The following is a 21,042-nucleotide window of genomic DNA, read 5'->3' as shown; positions in this document are numbered from 1 at the left end:
AAAGAATTCAGAATAATGATAGTAAGGTTGATCCAAAATCTTGGAGATAGAATGGACAATAGAATGGACAAATTGCAAGAATCAGTTAACAAGGACCTAGAAGAACTAAAGATGAAACAAGCAACGATGAACAACACAATAAATGAAATTAAAAGTACTCTAGATGGGATCAATAGCAGAATAACTGAGGCAGAAGAACGGATAAGTGACCTGGAAGATAAAATAGTGGAAATAACTACTGCAGAGCAGAATAAAGAAAAAAGAATGAAAAGAACTGAGGACAGTCTCAGAGACCTCTGGGACAACATTAAACGCACCAACATTCGAATTATAGGGGTTCCAGAAGAAGAAGAGAAAAAGAAAGGGACTGAGAAAATATTTGAAGAGATTATAGTTGAAAACTTCCCTAATATGGGAAAGGAAATAGTTAATCAAGTCCAGGAAGCACAGAGAGTCCCATACAGGATAAATCCAAGGAGAAATACGCCAAGACACATATTAATCAAACTGTCAAAACTTAAATACAAAGAAAACATATTAAAAGCAGCAAGGGAAAAACAACAAATAACACACAAGGGAATCCCCATAAGGTTAACAGCTGATCTTTCAGCAGAAACTCTGCAAGCCAGAAGGGAGTGGCAGGACATATTGAAAGTGTTGAAGGAGAAAAACCTGCAACCAAGATTACTCTACCCAGCAAGGATCTCATTCAGATTTGATGGAGAAATTAAAACCTTTACAGACAAGCAAAAGCTGAGAGAGTTCAGCACCACCAAACCAGCTCTACAACAACTGCTAAAGGAACTTCTCTAGGCAAGAAACACAAAAGAAGGAAAGGACCTACAATAACAAACCCAAAACAATGAAGAAAATGGGAATAGGAACACACATATCGATAATTACCTTAAATGTAAATGGACTAAATGCTCCCACCAAAAGACACAGATTGGCTGAATGGATACAAAAACAAGACCCATATATTTGCTGTCTACAAGAGACCCACTTCAGACCTAGAGACACATACAGACTGAAAGTAAGGGGATGGAAAAAGGTATTTCATGCAAATGGAAACCAAAAGAAAGCTGGAGTAGCAATTCTCATATCAGACAAAATAGACTTTAAAACAAAGACTATTAGAAGAGACAAAGAAGGACACTACATAATGATCAAGGGATCGATCCAAGAGGAAGATATAACAATTGTAAATATTTATGCACCCAACATAGGTGCACCTCAATACATAAGGCAAATACTGACAACCATAAAAGGGGAAATCGACAGTAACACATTCATAGTAGGGGACTTTAACACCCCACTTTCACCAATGGACAGATCATCCAAAATGAAAATAAATAAGGAAACACAAGCTTTAAATGATACATTAAACGAGATGGAGTTAATTGATATTTATAGGACATTCCATCCAAAAACAACAGAATACACATTTTTCTCAAGTGCTCATGGAACATTCTCCAGGATAGATCATATCTTGGGTCACAAATCAAGCCTTGGTAAATTTAAGAAAATTGAAATTGTATCAAGTATCTTTTCTGACCACAACGCCATGAGACTAGATATCAATTACAGGAAAAGATCTGTAAAAAATACAAACACATGGAGGCTAAACAATACACTACTTAATAATGAAGTGATCACTGAAGAAATCAAAGAGGAAATCAAAAAATACCTAGAAACAAATGACAATGGAGACACAACGACCCAAAACCTGTGGGATGCAGCAAAAGCAGTTCTAAGGGGGAAGTTTATGGCAATACAAGCCCACCTTAAGAAGCAGGAAACATCTAGAATAAACAACCTAACCTTGCACCTCAAGCAATTAGAGAAAGAAGAACAAAAAAACCCCAAAGCTAGCAGAAGGAAAGAAATCATAAAAATCAGATCAGAAATAAATGAAAAAGAAATGAAGGAAACAATAGCAAAGATCAATAAAACTAAAAGCTGGTTCTTTGAGAAGATAAACAAAATAGATAAACCACTAGCCAGACTGATCAAGAAAAAAAGGGAGAAGACTCAAATCAATAGAATTAGAAATGAAAAAGGAGAGGTAACAACTGACACTGCAGAAATAAAAGAGATCATGAGAGATTACTACAAGCAACTCTATGCCAATAAAATGGACAATCTGGAAGAAATGGACAAATTCTTAGAAATGCACAACCTGCCAAGACTGAATCAGGAAGAAATAGAAAATATGAACAGACCAATCACAAGCACTGAAATTGAAACTGTGATTAAAAATCTTCCAACAAACAAAAGCCCAGGACCAGATGGCTTCACAGGCGAATTCTATCAAACATTTAGAGACGAGCTAACACCTATCCTTCTCAAACTCTTCCAAAATATAGCAGAGGGAGGAACACTCCCAAACTCCTTCTACGAGGCCACCATCACCTTGATACCAAAACCAGACAAGGATGTCACAAAGAAAGAAAACTACAGGCCAATATCACTGATGAACATAGATGCAAAAATCCTCAACAAAATACTAGCAAACAGAATCCAACAGCACATTAAAAGGATCATACACCATGATCAAGTGGGGTTTATTCCAGGAATGCAAGGATTCTTCAATATATGCAAATCTATCAATGTGATAAACCATATTAACAAACTGAAGGAGAAAAACCATATGATCATCTCAATAGATGCAGAGAAAGCTTTTGACAAAATTCAACACCCATTTATGATAAAAACCCTGCAGAAAGTAGGCATAGAGGGAACTTTCCTCAACATAATAAAGGCCATATATGACAAGCCCACAGCAAACATCATCCTCAATGGTGAAAAACTGAAAGCATTTGCACTAAGATCAGGAACAAGACAAGGTTGCCCACTTTCACCACTCTTATTCAACATAGTTTTGGAAGTTTTAGCCACAGCAATCAGAGAAGAAAAGGAAATAAAAGGAATCCAAATCGGAAAAGAAGAAGTAAAGCTGTCACTGTTTGCAGATGACATGATCCTATACATAGAGAACCCTAAAGATGCTACCAGAAAACTACTAGAGCTAATCAATGAATTTGGTAAAGTGGCAGGATACAAAATTAATGCACAGAAATCTCTGGCATTCCTATATACTAATGATGAAAAATCTGAAAGTGAAATCAAGAAAACACTCCCATTTACCATTGCAACAAAAAGAATAAAATATCTAGGAATAAACCTACCTAAGGAGACAAAAGATCTGTATGCAGAAAATTATAAGACACTGATGAAAGAAATTAAAGATGATACAAATAGATGGAGAGATATACCATGTTCTTGGATTGGAAGAATCAACATTGTAAAAATGACTCTACTACCCAAAGCAATCTATAGATTCAATGCAATCCCTATCAAACTACCACTGGCATTTTTCACAGAACTAGAACAAAAAATTTTGCAATTTGTATGGAAACACAAAAGACCCCGAATAGCCAAAGCAATCTTGAGAACGAAAGAAGGATCTGGAGGAATCAGGCTCCCTGACTTCAGACTATACTACAAAGCTACAGTTATCAAGTCGGTATGGTACTGGCACAAAAACAGAAAGATAGATCAATGGAACAGGATAGAAAGCCCAGAGATAAACCCACGCACATATGGTCACCTTATCTTTGACAAAGGAGGCAGAAATGTACAGTGGAGAAAGGACAGCCTATTCAATAAGTGGTGCTGGGAAAACTGGACAGCTACATGTAAAAGTATGAGATTAGATCACTCCCTAACACCATACACAAAAATAAGCTCAAAATGGATTAAAGACCTAAATGTAAGGCCAGAAACTATCAAACTCTTAGAGGAAAACATAGGCAGAACACTCTATGACATAAATCACAGCAAGGTCCTTTTTGACCCACCTCCTAGAGAAATGGAAATAAAAACAAAAATAAACAAATGGGACCTAATGAAACTTAAAAGCTTTTGCGCAGCAAAGGAAACCATAAAGAAGACCAAAAGACAACCCTCAGAATGGGAGAAAATATTTGCAAGTGAAGCAACTGACAAAGGATTAATCTCCAAAATTTATAAGCAGCTCATGCAGCTTAATAACAGAAAAACAAACAACCCAATCCAAAAATGGGCAGAAGACCTAAATAGACATTTCTCCAAAGAAGATATACAGAGTGCCAACAAACACATGAAAGAATGCTCAACATCACTAATCATTAGAGAAATGCAAATCAAAACTACAATGAGATATCATCTCACACCAGTCAGAATGGCCATCAGCAAAAAATCTAGAAACAATAAATGCTGGAGAGGGTGTGGAGAAAAGGGAACCCTCTTACACTGTTGGTGGGAATGTAAATTGTTACAGCCACTGTGGAGAACAGTATGGAGGTTCCTTAAAAAGCTACAAATAGAACTACCATATGACCCAGCAATCCCACTACTGGGCATATACCCTGAGAAAACCATAATTCAAAAAGAGTCATGTACCAAAATGTTCATTGCAGCTCTATTTACAATAGCCCAGAGATGGAAACAACCTAAGTGTCCATCATCGGATGAATGGATAAAGAAGATGTGGCACATATATACAATGGAATATTACTCAGCCATAAAAAGAGACGAAATTGAGCTATTTGTAATGAGGTGGATAGACCTAGAGTCTGTCATACAGAGTGAAGTAAGTCAGAAAGAGAGAGACAAATACTGTATGCTAACACATATATATGGAATTTAAAAAGAAAATGTCATGAAAAACTTAGGGGTGAAACAGGAATAAAGACACAGACTTACTAGAGAATGGACTTGAGGCTATGGGGAGGGGGAAGGGTAAACGGTGACAAAGCGATAAAGAGGCATGGACATATATACACTACCAAACGTAAGGTAGATAGCTAGTGGGAAGCAGCCGCATAGCACAGGGAGATCAGCTCGGTGCTTTGTGACCGCCTGGAGGGGTGGGATAGGGAGGGTGGGAGGGAGGGAGACGCAAGCGGGAAGAGATATGGGAATATATGTATATATATAACTGATTCATTTTGTTGTGAAGCTGAAACTAACATACCATTGTAAAGCAATTATACTCCAATAAAGATGTTAAAAAAAAAGTATAGATAGAAGAGTGGAAGATAATACGACAAAATGTTAACAGTGATATCTCTAGCTAGTGGGACTACTGGATATTTTTATCTTTTATATACTTTCTCAACATTTTATAGTATATCTTTTACCTTTTATAATGTTAAAAAAGTTGTTTTAGGCAATAAATTTTGATCATAAGCACTACAGAGACTACCATAAACATACATTGCTGTGTTAATACAAAACTGGCAAAAATATAGATTGAAAAGTTAAACTCACTGTGAATTTGAACAAACCAAAATGGCTATCTCAAACAATATAACTTCTCTCACACATACAATCCCCAAACATTAAGCAGAAATAAAGACAACTGATAAGTTTTGGTCCTTTCATAGCTGATAAGGAGCTTCTTACCTTATTTTTTAGGTTACCAAGAATCTTACATAGTATAAGGTGACAATTCACAATTTTATGGCTTTATATAAAAGGTAAGTTTTGCAAATTCTAGCAACTGTGTAAAGAATAATACCAAGAAAAGAGTACTCACCCTCCACAGACCCCTGGTACCTTCTTGTTGGTATATATCAATGAAGCTGCCAATCATGCTGCCTTGGAACAAGCTTCCTTGAGCCTGCATTCGAATCTAAAATCAGAAGAGGTGAACATTTTATTTTGACAGAGAACCAAATTGAGATGTTTCACTCATTTAAAATGAAGAAAACAGTATTTGGGAATTAAAAATCAGCTTACTATTATGATGAAATTAATGACTTAAGCTACATATAGAAAGAATGTAATTTGTGTCAAAGTATATTTTATAAAGACAATTTTTATCAGCCTCACATTCCTCATACTAAGTCCATCATTTCTGGAGTTGGAAAAAAATTTGGGGAAAAGAAAGAATGAGTACTCTGTAGGGATAGAAAATAACCCATTTAAACTATGATTAGTTTAGTGAAAAACTATAAACAACCTATATGTCCAAAAATAACAACAAAGGATTAGCTGCATAAACTATGATACATCCATTTAAGGGAATACTATGCAGCCATAAAATTTTATTGTAGAATAATATTTGTGGATATTGGAAAATGTCAACAATTAATTGCTAAATAGAAAAAGCAGGTTGCAAAGCAGTATGTATGGTATATCATTTTTATCAAAAACATGTAGACTTAAAAATAACCATATGTTCAACAAAGAGACTGACTGAACATACACACCCAAATGTTGACAGTGGCTTACGTCTAAGTGATGAAGCTCCAAGTGGGCATTTTTCTCTTTTGTGTTTTTTTCCTGCCTTCCACTTTTTACTACATTGAACATGCATTGCTTATTGAAGTATAAAAAGCAGGAAAAAAGTTTAAAAATATAATTTAATGCTTACAAGACCTTAAATTGAGTTTTACTTGTAAAAAGCATGACACTGTATTCTGCAAAGTAGCCTTTGAGAGGCACAAGAAAGGAGATACAGCATTAAAAGGCCATGTAAAAGATTTGGTACAATTTCCACCGAATGCACATATAGATCATAGTAGTCAGTCACTAAGTACTAGTGGCCCAAATGTAGGCCTGATTTTCATGAAGCACAACTCTAGGTTTTAATAAATGCTCTTGGTAAATCATGTTACAGCAGCATGTTTTTATGCGGAAAGTCAACTGCTACTACTAAGAGTTTTGAAATAAAACCTAAACCAAATTAAAATGGAATAGAAACTATCACAAAGACAAATTGAAACCACAAATATCCTATGGTAAGTAGAAGACTTCTTTATGCAGGTGATTCCTGACCAGGGCTGGGATGAGGGTGAGGCAAGTGTGGCACTTTCCTCAGGCACAAAATGTAGTGGGGGGGGGTTGTAAAAAACCTCAGTAATCCAGATAAATAATATCTTAATGTGATATTTTTAAAAATCAAAATTAATGCACAAAAACCCATGATGAACCAAGTATCAAAACTGTAATTAAAGACAGGATCCAACAGGGCGGGATTAGAGTGAGTGAGACCGATTGTACAAAATATTGCTATTTTGTTCATCATGAATTTTTCACATTCATTTTAATTTTTGAAAAATATTGCATAAAAATGTTATTTCTCTTGATTATTGAATTTTTTGGCACACCCTTACATTTTGCACCCAAGGGGAGTATCTCCCTTGTCCTAGTCTTGGCCCTGTTCCTGAGCAGTCTTGAAGGATAAATTCATGAGGAAAGGGGGAAAAGGCATTGCAGGCAAAAAGAGAACTACATGCACAAAGGCAAGGAAGCGGCACGTAGTTCAGAGAAAGATCTATTCAAGGATAAATGAAAGAATTAAACAGCCCAACTGTGATTATAACTCCTATATAGGATTGTGACTACCCCCGACCCTCCACGTCCCAGCACCACTCACCACTCAGCCCTACCTAAGGATATGAAAGGAAAAGGGAGATTGTAGCATTGGTCAATGGTTGTAATTGTACCAGACAGGTCAGAGCAACAGGAAATTGAAGTGAATCACTTATATGATTAAGTTTAGGACCCTGATGGATAACAAAGGAAGTTTTAGGGAATTAAATATTATTGTTCTTGAAAAGCACATTCTAACCAGTGTAATTATATTGCACATATTTTAGAGTTTTAGGATATAGTCAATTATCTTCAAAATACTTGTTCTGTAAATCTAAAGTGATATAAAAATTCTGTAGCTAAAGTATTCTCAATTTAACCCAGAAATATCATTTCATATCATTTCTTCATCAACCACCACTGGTTTCTTTCACGTGTGTTGTTTTTCAAGTCACTCTCTCGGTTCTCAAAACTCTGAATCACAATAGATCTCCCCTCCACCAACCTAGCCACTTGTGGTTTCAAATAAATAAAACATATGTTCTCTTACTCTTTTTTCTCACATTCCCCCTAAAATGATTTTTAAAAACTTGGGATCCTCTTACACATTTTAATCATATATTTAGTGCTTTTAATTATCATAAGTGTAAATGAGTTAATAAGTAAAAAATGTTAACGATTTTATCTCAAAAATAAGATGCGGATTGCTATTATTAGATTAAGTTAGATTATTAGATTAAATAAGATATAGATTGATATCATTGATATTATTAAATAAATGTTTTATTCTGAATTTTGATAAAATCTGAAAGAAATTCAATTACGTTGTAAAAAAACTCAGCACCACTAACCTATACTGTTCTGGTTCTGAATTCAGAATATCTCTAATAGGCCAAAATATATCATTTTAAAGCCAAATCTCATTCTTAATAGAAATATGGATAAGACAGGAAAAGATAGCGACATTATAGATTTACAGTATTTCAATTAGTTATTAAAGGAGGCTTCTCTAAAAACTGTATTTCACTTTATCTCTTTGTCTGATACTCCAGGTTACACCACAGGTCAATATACCATACTGTGTTTTGGAATGGGTGGGGGAATGTGCCTTTCTTTTGTAAAGTGGGGCAAGGGCTGTTCTAAACACAAGCTCATTTTCAGATCAGTTTTTGAGAAGGGTACAAAGAAAGTAAGGGATCTGGAAATTGATTCCCTTAAAATTGCATAGCCCCCCCCCCAAAAAAATTGCATAGCCCCCTTGGAAAGAACCTATAAAGGTTTGCATACTCTAGTTTGAAGACCAATGGATTAATGCACATCATAATAAATTGACTACTATTTATTAAGCATCAACTACCTACCAAGTACAATGATAACAGTTTACATATATTATCTTTAATCCTTAACAACCCTATGCAATACATACTGAATTATCTTCATTTTACAAATGAAGAAACTGAGGCTTAAAGCAGTTAAGTGATTTGCCCAAGGTTTTACAGCTGGCAAGTGACGGAGTGGGGATCTGAGCCCAAATCTGACTCAAAGATCATGCTCTTTTCGTGTCACACTGCATACATCCAACGCTGCCAGACTTCTCTTACCTTTAGCACATCGGTGGGATTGGCTATAGTGGAAGATATCACTCCTGACACTACCCCACATATCATATTAATTAAAAGAGTTTCATCTGTAAAAATGAACAAAAAAAAGAAAGGTCTGCTTGTAAGAGGTACCAGTTTCTGAGAACAGAGCGCTGAGCTATCAGAGAAAGGGAACCATGTCAGAGAACTGACTACAGAAATGAACCACAAAGCTTATGAAAATAAAGAAACTCAAATATTTCTAGGTTCCAAATCAGTACTGAAACATATAAAATTAAAATAGATATTTCTAAAACACACTGGAATATATCCTATTATTCTGTATAACTGCCAATATTCCATATAAATTCAGAATGTACTATTTCTCCTTCAATCATTTCAAACATCTAAAGAAAAAAATTTTTAAGTCTTTTTCTGGAGAATCATCAACTCTAAAGACTCAGGAACCGAATGTTAAAGGATAAAATCTTATGTCTAATAGGAAAAAAAATACCTAAATATTAATTTTAATTGGCCATATTATCTACTAGCCTCTATTTATTGACAGAAGATTTCTGTAGTTAAATGTGGAAAAACTAGTCATTTGGAACTAAATCCTCTCAGCTAGAAAAAAGAACAAAGAAACCACAGAGCGTATTGTTCTAAAATTCAATCTTCACCACGCCTCCTCACCAGAGCGAGCCTACAAGTTAAAACCTAGGTAAACCGGGCTTCCCTGGTGGTGCAGTGGTTGGGAGTCCGCCTGCCGATGCAGGGGACACGGGTTCGTGCCCCGGTCTGGGAAGATCCCACATGCCATGGAGCGGCTGGGCCCGTGAGCCATGGCCGCTGAGCCTGCGCGTCCAGAGCCTGTGCTCCGCAACGGGAGAGGCCACGACAGTGAGAGGCCCGTGTACCGCAAAAAGGCTCCAGAAAAAGTTGACTTAGACAATAAAGCAATTCAAAGGACATTACCAACCGAAAAGCTCTCCAGCTGTCCCCAACTATGCAACAGCCTCAGGCCTGTAGTAAAATAACCATTTTAGTATAGTATCCAGCTGAAAAAGCTACAGCAGCAAATAGAGAGACATATGGTAATGCTGAATGTGGGTTAAGGTGGCCATATTTTGTATATATATAAAACTACTCTACCTGACCAAAGCTTATCAAAACCCACAGCTAGAGGATTCCTTATAGTTGAAGTCCTCTTGTAGATGAGGACAGCATTAATTTTCTCAACAAGTTTGCTCCATGTTCTCTCTGTGATGACCAGAAGCCTTTTTTTGTTCGTTTGATAGGAAAAGGGACAAACTTGAAGAGCAGGTCCCTCTAACCTATACATCACCTCTGCAAGGATTAATCCCAAATCAGTACAAGCTTATTTTGCCCTTGCAATGACTGCTACCCATTCTCAGGCACCCTGTGATGAACACTTCTCATTAAGCATGATTTCAACAATCCCTTTGAGTGTTACCTTAAAAGAGAATAAGGAGTCTTATACTGACCTTCTAAACGTTCTACAAATAATCTCTTCAAGCTCTGGTAAATGCCAATTTTAATGGTGCCATATGATGCCTGTCTTAGTAAAGCAGGAGCGATTCTGCCAGAAAGAAGGAAAGAAAAAGAAAGTCAGTTATACTTAACATGCACTCACAGATTATACATATCTAGACAGCCTACTCACTTCCATCACCCCCCTCATTCCATAAAAACAGCAAAATACGCATTTTTTTCAAGCATCCATGGATTCATCAAGAGAGCACATCTAGGTCATGAAACAAACCTCAAAAATTTAAAATAATTGAAATCATATAGAATATGTTCTCTGACCATAATGGAATTAAGCTGGAAATCAATAAGGAAAATCCACAAACACTTGGAAATTAAATGATACTTCTAAACAATCCATGGGTGACATGGGTGTATTTTTTAAATAAATAGAATTGAATGAAAATGAAAATTCAACCTATTAAAATATGTGGGATGCAACCAAAGCAGTGCTGAGAGAGAAATTTATAGCACAAAATGCTTACATTAGAAAAGAGGGAAAGTCTCAAAATAATCAATAATTTAAGTTCCTACCCTCAAGAAACTAGAAAAAAGAAGAGCAAAATGAACCCAAAGCAAGCAGAAGGAAGTAAATAATAAAGAACATAAATTAATAAACTTGAAAACAGGAAAATAAAGAAAAATCAATGAAACAAAGTTATTTTGAAAAAAAATCAATAAAACTAATAAAACTCTAGCAAGGGTCCCAGTAGTAAAAAGAGAAATGTCACCAACAGGAATAAAACGAGGAATAGCACTACAATTCTGCAGTCATTAAAAGAATAATAAAGGAATACTATAAACAACCTTATGCTCATAAATTCAACAACTTAGAAGAAATGGACTAATTCCTTGCAAACTACAAACTACCAAAACTCGATCAAGATGAAATAGATAATCTGAATAATCTCATAATCATTAAAATTTTTTAATTTATAATTTAAAAGTTCCCAAAAAGGAACTCTCCAGGCCCACCCAGATCATTTCACTGGGGAGTTCTACCAAATATTTAATAAATGAATGCCAATCTTACACAATCTCTTCCAGAAAACAGAAGAGGGAACACTTCCCAACTCATTTTATGAAGCTAGTATTACCCTGCTAACAAAACCAAAAAAACAGTACAGAAAAGGAAAACTAACTACAAGCCAATATCTCTCATGAACTTAGATGCAAAACTCCTTAACAAAATATCAGCATATTGAATCCAGTAATGTAGAAAAAGTATACACCGTTACCCACTTCATAGATTTTTTTTTTAAATCAACCTTACTTCCTAGCAGATGCAGATATATCTTCAATCCTATCAAGGAGGTACCAGAGCCAAGATTTCACCCTATTTAAGTTCTGCTTATAAACTGGAGACATTCTCACTCATACCTCCTTTGAGATTCTTCCAAACTTCAGAAGTATACTTTAGCTGTTATAAATAGAAAGACAGCAGCAGCTCAAACAGTTAAGATTTTAAAATGATGACAAAACATGCATATTTCTGACTTTATTGCTTGCTATCTGAAAAAAATAATCTTGTGATCATCTGTGCTGATAAAAGAACAAGGTGAAACAGATGATCCATGATTCACTTGCTTAAGGATGTAATACTTGATTTTTTCCCCCAAGTAAACTATCTTTGAAATTAAGGCTAATGTAAGTTAATAATAAAACTGATATCCATTCTCTGAGCAATAAACTGGTACCCTAGATGCAGGAGTGGACTAGTAAATTGGCAGCAGATAAACAACACACTGGACAATAAACCACTGACATATGAATAACCAAAAGATGACCCCCCCAAAAAAATGATGGATCTCCCGCTCTTTCATTCTGCATTTTCTATTTAAACTGCCAGAATAGTATTTCTTTAAAGAGGAAAAATTTTTTTACAAGTCAGTATTTGGCAACTCAGGAAGATTATCACAGAAATATATACTGCGAATTGGTGCCGCTATTCACAGTGGCTATGGATGACTCTCAGGAAAACAGGAAAAAGCCAATGCTGCAATGAGATATCCACTTTAAAATGTATTGCTTATAGCCAAATGAACACAAGATCCAAAGCTCAAGATTTACAAGCAGGTGAAATATAAACTGGCACATCAATATTGAATTATAAGTTGAAATGGTGAATATAAAGGGCACAAACTATCAGACAGCTGAAATACATGGCTTCTCAAAAAAGTATTTCTATTCGTGACGTAAGGAAAGAGTCCAGTCTCACCCTGAATACAGAGCCAATACACCTTCTTCCTTATAGATTCGGAACAAGGCATGAAACATTCCTCGGTATTTTATCTCTTTGAAGCGGACATCAATACTTTGGCCTTGAACTTGAAGTCGCGTTTTGGTCAAGTCCACAGGGAAAGTTCCTGTGAAGGAACACACTCATTTATAAGTTTTTCCAAAGAATCACAGTTAAGTTTTGGATGAATTTAAGCCAATGGTAATTTTTAAAACATAAGACAAAGTTCTTTTTCTAACACCTAGGTCTCTACTTAAATATCACTATCAGAGGACAAGAGTTGTATGTGATAAAGTGAAATGTACTATATCTAGGCAGCAGGATTTGACCCACAGTATAACTGAAACTGTGATATAATAAAGTGCTTTAGGATAGTCCTAATACAGTATAAATGCAAAATACGTAAATGTTTTAATTTCATCTGTTAACATACAATCTGGCATTTATCTGTCTCTTCCTTCTGCCCCCTCCCACCTCAAGTCTCCCTACTTCTCCCTCATAAAATCTCCCCAAATCTTCACCAAGAAGATAGGAAAGCATGGGATTGCTGCTCCACATACTCTTAAATACTATTACAAAGTTTTGTGGGTTTTTTCTTTTATCTGTCTATGAGAAATAGTTTTCTAGTATTATGAAAGATAATGGCAAAGTCCTATTTGGCCTACTCATCTGGGTTCCTTAGGTAATTCAGGACTAACACCAGCACAGTGCTGAGTGGGAAATTTTCTTTAACCAAACTTCTTTCTCTTATTATATCAACACAGAGAAGTGGTCATTACATTGGCAAAATATATTTCAAGGACTATTTCAAGGTCTAAAACTAACAAGATATTTATGCAGCTCTGGTCACTGATGACCTTGATATCATAACACCAGACAATATGCCAAGAAAGTCAATAAAAACTAGTGGATTGGGGTCACTTATGAACAGTTTAGGAAAGAAAATTTGGAAGATGAAAAAACGCAATCTAAAAGTATTTCAAAATTAAAATCAAATAGAAAAGAATCTGGTTTGATCTTGGTCAATCTTCTAAAATGGGAAAGAGGTTTGAAAAAAGGAAATCTGAATACTTACTAAGAAATTTATAAACAACTGAGCACAAAGAAAGGCCACTTGTATAAGAATATAACAGAAACCCCTATCTTATCTCACTCCCTCTATATTTTCATGTATGTTTCCTAAGCATAGCAAATTAACAAATAATTAAACTATCAAAACAGCTTCCTAAAATTGACTTTTCTTAACTTCACTTGCCATACCGTCTGTAGTACTTTTTTTTCTTTAAGGTGTACATCTTTTTTTTTAACATCTTTATTGGAGTATAATTGCTTTACAATGGTGTGTTAGTTTCTGCTGTATAACAAAGTGAATCAGCTATACGTATACATATATCCCCATATCTCCCCCTTCTTGCATCTCCCTCCCACCCTCCCTATCCCACCCTTCTAGGTGGTCACAAAGCACAGAGCTGATCTCCCTGTGCTCTGAGGCTGCTTCCCACTAGCTATCTATTTGACATTTGGTAGTGTATATATGTCCATGCCACTCTCTCACTTCATCCCAGCTTACACTTCCCCCTCCCCGTGTCCTCAAGTCCATTCTCTACATCTGCGTCTTTATTCCTGTCCTGCCCCTAGGTTCATCAGAACCATTTTTTTTTAGATTCCATATATAAAGAAAATATTACTTGATAGCTTTGAGACAACAGTTTTTAAAACAAATAGGGCGGGACTTCCCTGATGGTCCAGTGGTTGAGACTCTGTGCTCCCAATGCAGGGGGCCCAGGTTCAACCCCTGGTCAGGGAACTAGATCCTGCATGCTGCAACTAAAAGATCCTGCATGCCACAACTAAAGATCCCACATGCCGCACAAAGATCCAGCACGCGGCAACGAAGGTCCTGCGTGCTCCAACGAAGGCCCGGTGCAGCCAAATAAATAAATAAATATATTTTTTTAAAGTACATTACTTTCTTATGATAATTTTTTTTTTAAATAGGGCAAGCGGGCTTCCCTGGTGGCACAGTGGTTGAGAGTCCGCCTGCCGATGCAGGGGACGCGGGTTCGTGCCCCGGTCCGGGAAGGTCCCACATGCCGCGGAGCGGCTGGGCCCGTGAGCCATGGCCGCTGAGCCTGCGCGTCCGCAGCCTGTGCTCCGCAACGGGAGAGGCCACAACAGTGAGAGGCCCACGTACCGCAAAAAAAAACAAAAAACAAATAACGCTACCATATCTATACCCTAAGGAGCAGGTTTCTCAGTTTTCACTTTCTTACCAAACTCAGCAACAATAGAGGCAAGGCCGCCATATACGAAGGGTTTCCAATTCAGACCAGACATCTCATGGCTTACAGTGGCACTTTTCTGGTGCTAAAAGTAAACACAAATCAGAACAAGGCACAAGAGTGAGGAGCATCTGTTAGTGTATGATCACATAATTTATATCAACAAAATTTGCAAATAAAACAAATGTAGAGAAAAAACCCTACCAGGTGGAATGACAAAAAATGAAGGCTCCTGTTTTATGTGATGATCATGAATGTGTTCTTTACTGCCATTCTGTAGAGGTAAGTGTTCGATTCACTCAAATATCAACCTGTGCCCTTCACGTTCTCTAGTTTCTTTAATGTTATTCCCATCCCCACCCAAAGAAGAGGTTTCATTCCATCCAGCACACCCAACTTAGACATCCAACTAGACAATTACAAGTGAAGGAGCCTGGACTTTAAATTATATAGGCTGAGGCATCTCATAAAAGCAGTTCATGGTATTCAGTTAGCTTGATTCAGGTGCAAGGCAGACTGACACCACTACCCTCTCATAGTCTTAGTCCTCTCATCTCTCCACTAAATTTTAGGGTTTTATTTCATCTAGCTACTTTCCAGCTACACACAACCTCCCCCCACTAGGCCCAGGGTAAGTTAAGCACATTTTCACCTTCCTTCTGGTTCCCAGAGGAATGATGGCAATATGGATGATGTCTCTCCTCTCTCTGACATTTAACATACATCCATCTAATGAATCTCCTTTTCCCTGGCCTTTTAAAGCACATACATACAAATATTGTTTTTCTTTGATGTTTGGGTTCTTTAACAATGTATACTACTCCCCATCCCCCTCACCTCCTTCCCCATCCCGCCCCCATTAGACCTGTCACCCTCAATATTTTCAGCCTTTTTTTCCGGCCACTCCCAGCTATTTCCCTCTTGGATTTTATTTTTTCCAGTTCTGCCTTCTAAATCAGTGGTTTTCAAATTTCAATGTGCACCAGAATCATCTAGAAGGCAGATTAAAACACATTGACTGCTGGGCCTTACCCTCAGAGTTTTTGATTGGTGGTCTGGCAAATTTGCAAATTTGCAAATAATGCTGATGCTTCCACGCTTTAAGAACTACTACTCTAGGCATTGCCTACTAAATCCTGGTCCAGCTGGAAGCAATCTATTTTCTGAGGATGGATTCTCAGATTTCTTTTAAATATTCCTTTTTCAGATCTTCATGGTATGCATACTATTGAATTTCAAAAGCAACTTCAAGTGGTTTACAGTCAGGAATGAAGACTCTAAAGTCAGACTTGCCTAGGTTTAAATCCTGACACCACCACTTATTAGTTCTGTGACCTTGGGCAAGTTATTTAACCACTGTGTGCCTGAGTTTTCTGAACTGTAAAATGGGAATAATAATAAATACTATATTATAGGGTTGTTGTGAAAATTAAATAATATATGTAAAACACTTAGAAAAGTACCCGGCACCTAGTTCAACTATTAGCTATTATCATTATTACATTTTTGAATAGTTAAGTACTCAAATATACATTTTAACAGATAATACTTACTGCCCACCTCCCCTACTGCCCAATCTGGGGTTAGCACCATTGAATCACAGTCTCTTTTTATGGGAGACAAGGTTTTGTTTCGTTTCCACATAAGGAATTCTCTGTAACTAAGCACAAAAGAACAATTTTCCAGAGAGGATAGCTAACATGCAGACAAATGTTTTAGAGGCCAGAAAAATAATTATGGAAACTTCCTTTCAAACATAGTATGATCAGCCAGTCCATCTGACAGAGTCTGCAGTAGACAACTCTTTTGGAGGAAAACTGTTGAAAATAATTCTAAAAAGCAAAGTAGCAATAAGCAATTCAATTATCAGCTGCAGCTTGAGATAAGTCTTGAGTACTAAATACTACCTTATCAACATTTTCAGCTATGCCCATATTTTAAGATTACAACTGATAGTAAAACATGACACAAATGATGAGAGGGTAGGCATGGAAAAGCAAGGACCATGGCATATCCCTTCTCTAAGTTGGGGCAAGGTGGAATGCCCTTTCCATTCACCAATTTAGAGATTGCCCAAAACAATCAAACATTTCAAATGGCTGCTATACTTGTCTCCAACACTTTCTCTTTATAACTTCCTTCAACTCTTTTCATCGCAGAAGAAGCCTGACTTGACTACCTGCTACCCAGCCTTTTAATAAAGAAGATGTGCTCAGGGTTCAGGGAGCAATAATAAAGCAATTAAAGGCAGGGGGCAAAGCCACAGCAGGGACCAGAAAGACCAGTCACAATCTCAGGTCCGTTAGCCCAGTGGTTCTTTAATGAAAATGTTCACGATTCTGGCTTGAACTAAAGAAAATAAGGGCACCTAGTGCCTTTCAGCTAAATGTATTTAATGTAAAGGACTATTACAAGATCATGTTCTTCCTACTCCTGGAGCATTTTTTAAAAATCACCTTTCTTGTATGAAATGTATTAGTAGTTGGTAGCTGATACTGTTTAGTGTTCTTATTTGGCAAAATAAGACTGGCTACCCTACTTTGTGCTCATTTTTGTCATTCTCTATATTACACTTCAATTACTACAGCTGAAAATTTCAGTCACTTTTGTAGGGGCCATATCACACTACTGAATCACTCAAATGTCAGCTAAAACCTTTTACATAAGGCTGTATATATGCATGCATGTTATGTCATAGCTATTCCACAGCTGTATAATGCTCTTTTGAGCCTTCATGTATCCCTTATATATCTTAAATCTCAGGCATACAAATAATGACTAGGATGAGGTTTATCTTCTGGTTGCCCCATGTCATTTTCTCTCTTAACTAGGTAAGATCCCTGAAGGCCGACACCATGTCTCACAGTACTTTTTATAACCCCTACAATAGCTGGTACAGAACTGGGTACACGTCCATTATTGATAAATACTTGGTTGGTTCCAGTGTGATGTCCTTTATGCATGTATACAGCCTGTATGTAAAAGGTTACAGGGAAAATTTGAAAGTTAACTTACTGGACCTGACCAATGCTACACACTGTACACAACACTTTGCTGGTCCTCAGAGATTCTCTCCCTACTAATTCTCTCCCGTGGCTTTTGTTGCAGAGAATTACTTGTGTAAAATACCCCAAGCACTCTAAAAATGATTTTGACTTGTGGGGGCTATCCCCAGATATGGGTAAAAGAAAAGAGTCATATCTGAGTTGAAGTAGAAATATAGTACCTTAAATATTTTTATCGTGTTAAGAAGCCAATGAAAAATGCCTTCAAAATGCAGACATGTATTCTGAGGTCTGACTAAGGGAAATCTTATAGCCTAAAGAGTGAGAAGAATATCTAGAACACAAATTACATAACCCTGTTACACTACTCCAAAGATCTGGTCAGAAAAATGCAGGTGCCTTTCTTGCTTTCTCCTTTAAGGAAGAGTAGGCGTTAGAGATTCTCAGATTCAGGAGGTAATAATGGAGAGTCAAGCAAATGTTTATTGAAGGCATACTAAATGCCCAAATGTGCTATGGGTATAAACATGATGTTTAAAACAAACACACACACACACACACACACACACACACACACACACACACACACACAACATATGTTCTAACACCATGACAATATTTATGTTTCCTGGATAATTAAGGAGATGGGTGTGGGGATAAAAGTTGTATGAAATACAGTTCTTGCCTTTCAAGAGCTTATAAACTGGTGGAAGAAATCAGAGTAGTTCATTAAAGAAAAAAATAAGTGCCAAACTATGTAGCACAAACTATAAGAGCAGGAGAAGCATGGAAAATGAGACAATCCGCATGGGCTTGAATAATTTGAAAAGGCTTATGGAGATGAGAGAACTTAAAGTGGGCCTTGACAGAGGGCAGGTAGAATCGCAATAGGTATAGGTAAGGAGAGGGTGCGGGGAGGAGAACAGGATGGATAGATACAAATGTGGGGGAAAACACAGCATGTGGAGGCAAGCATCAGTATGGTTTGACTCAGAAGGAAGAGTGCAATCTAACTGGAACAGAGAATTATTTTATCTGACTGAAACAGTATCAGACAAAAAGTATGATAAGGAACAGGTTAAGTTGAAAGTCCTGAAACCAAAGTGTGTGTGGCAGGGTGGGAGGGATACTGTAAATTTTTGAATAGGGAAGTGACTTGAGGAAATCTACCACATTTAGTTAGCCTACTAGGGCTGCAGCCAACCAGTGGATTACAAACAGGAGAGGCAGGGAAACTAGCTTAGGATGGTGTGAAGTAAAGCAGACAAGATGTTTGTTGGCAGTGAGGTTAGAGATAAACTTCTAAAATAGAGACACAAAGGAACTTGATGATGTAGGGAATGAAGGGGAGGGAAGAGTTCATGATGACTTGAAGCATCCCCAGCCTGAAAAAAACAAGGAAACACTGACAGAACACTACAAATGTCCCTGCTGTTACCTTGTCTGAGAAACTAATTCATGTTAATAATGGCTGTCATCCCAATTAGTTAGCTGAACTGCATTTTAATAGATGCCTTCAATGCCTTGACCTCAAGGAGTGGCAGGGGGTAGAAACTGAAGGGGAGCATCTTTCAACAGCATCCGTCACACTAATACAATGGAGGTGTTTGCTTACTCCGCTTACAATCACGGCCGCCGTTGCAAACTTCACCCTTAGAAAAATTAGGATTATTCCGGGAAAGATACCCATTCACCCTCTGGGTAGCAGGATCTTGCCAGTTCCTCAGCTGTCAGAGCGAGTTCGTGGAGAGAAGGGAGGCGCCTGAAGGAGGCGGCCTCCCTGGGGGGTCGAGGAAGCAGGGTTCAATCGAAGAAGTAAAACCACCGATGCCAGAAGAGTGAAAGACAGGGAAGGGACTCAGCTGAGGGGAGAGAGAGACCAAAGGACCGTTAAGCCCCTCCCAGGCCGGGAACCAGGCCAGCCCGGCCCCGCGCGGCCTGGCGCGGCCCAGCCCCGCTCCCCAGCCTTGAAGCCCAGGAGCTCCCCCTCACCTGCTCGGGCTCATCGGACGACTGGGAAGATGAGGCTCCCACAGTCGGAAGCGCCACTGCAACGCCAACCCGGAAGTATTGGTACCAACGGAAGTAACCAAGTCGTCGCCTCGGCAACGGTGGTACAGCCATTCCAACTCCGCCCCCTCCGAGCCTAAAAGAGAAGGCGCGAAATAGGAGGCGGAAATGACAAGGGTCTTAACGGAGGAGTCGGGCAGGCTGCAGGCGCAAAGGCCCAGACGGGGCAACCCGACTCTAGGGAGGTGCAGGGAGAGGAGGCTAAGACATGAGAAATTTGGCAGCTTCTGCAGCTAACGTGGGTGCAGAGATGTCGCCCCGTCACCGCATCACCACCCACTTCGCGCGTACAAGGACTAGGGAAAGGAGGGGCGGGGTACGAGGGGCGGAGCCAGCAGAGTGAAAGGGCGGAGCGGGGCGCCTGCGGGCAGAGTACCAAAAAGGAGGGAATGTGAGGGGGCGGGGCAAATGCTTAAAACAAAAGTGGGAAAATGAGGGAAAGGGAGTGAGCGGTATTTACAGAGGTGCCTGAGCTGTGGGGGGAGTGGGGCGGGGGTGAGGAGTGGGACAGGGTGGGGGCAGAAATAAAGATCAAATAAGCAAATAACCTCAGCACCAGGTCTGAGGTCGCCAGGTGCTCAAAGCACATGGTTGAGAAAGAGCAAGTTAGAAGCAGAAAAGGGACCATAAAAAGTTCAAGATAAAGAAAATGAAGAGTAGAAATACTAACGGGGAAATCCGAGTTAATCCTCACCTCACAATCAGCCAGAAGATGATGAGAGGGCCTGGTGACCAGCTTCGGGCTCTAGCCCCACCCCAGGAGCCAGAAGGAATAACTTCAAAGCACCATAGATAATTACGTGAACCAATGGGCTATGTTTTTAAGCCTCTCGCGTGAAGTTCCGTAATCACGCAAGAATACAAAATACTATGGTTTAGACGTTGAGTATAAGTAAAAGTAAGTCAATGCAAGGCCTGTGGCCCTAAATAATTATTTGTTAAATGAATAAATTTTG

The 21,042-nt window shown here is 38.1% G+C and overlaps 1 protein-coding gene across 3 annotated transcripts in view; it reads right to left on the bottom strand.

Annotated features, from left to right (window-relative positions):
• The window catches only part of SLC25A14 (solute carrier family 25 member 14), a gene marked incomplete at its 5' end in the record, with an annotated part of 41,802 nt that extends 21,662 nt beyond the window's left edge, over positions 1–20,140 (bottom strand). Inside the window, 6 exons of one of the 3 annotated variants that reach the window (XM_082864689.1) lie at positions 5,582–5,677; positions 8,964–9,049; positions 10,448–10,542; positions 12,709–12,856; positions 15,003–15,096; positions 20,009–20,140. In XM_082864689.1, the coding sequence (XP_082720815.1) occupies positions 5,582–5,677; positions 8,964–9,049; positions 10,448–10,542; positions 12,709–12,856; positions 15,003–15,096; positions 20,009–20,140 (651 nt within the window). Of the gene's footprint in view, positions 1–5,581; positions 5,678–8,963; positions 9,050–10,447; positions 10,543–12,708; positions 12,857–15,002; positions 15,097–19,631; positions 19,707–20,008 lie in introns of those variants that run through there. The other 2 variants (XM_082864690.1, XM_082864691.1) reach the window with 2 other exon arrangements.
• Between the last annotated feature and the right edge of the window lie 902 nt (positions 20,141–21,042).

This window comes from Leucopleurus acutus, assembly GCF_964270905.1.
Source record: "Leucopleurus acutus genome assembly, chromosome: X".
Classification (NCBI taxonomy): Eukaryota; Metazoa; Chordata; class Mammalia; order Artiodactyla; family Delphinidae; genus Leucopleurus; species Leucopleurus acutus.
Note: the sequence above shows the minus strand (reverse complement) of the source record. Positions and strands in the feature narration are given on the sequence as shown.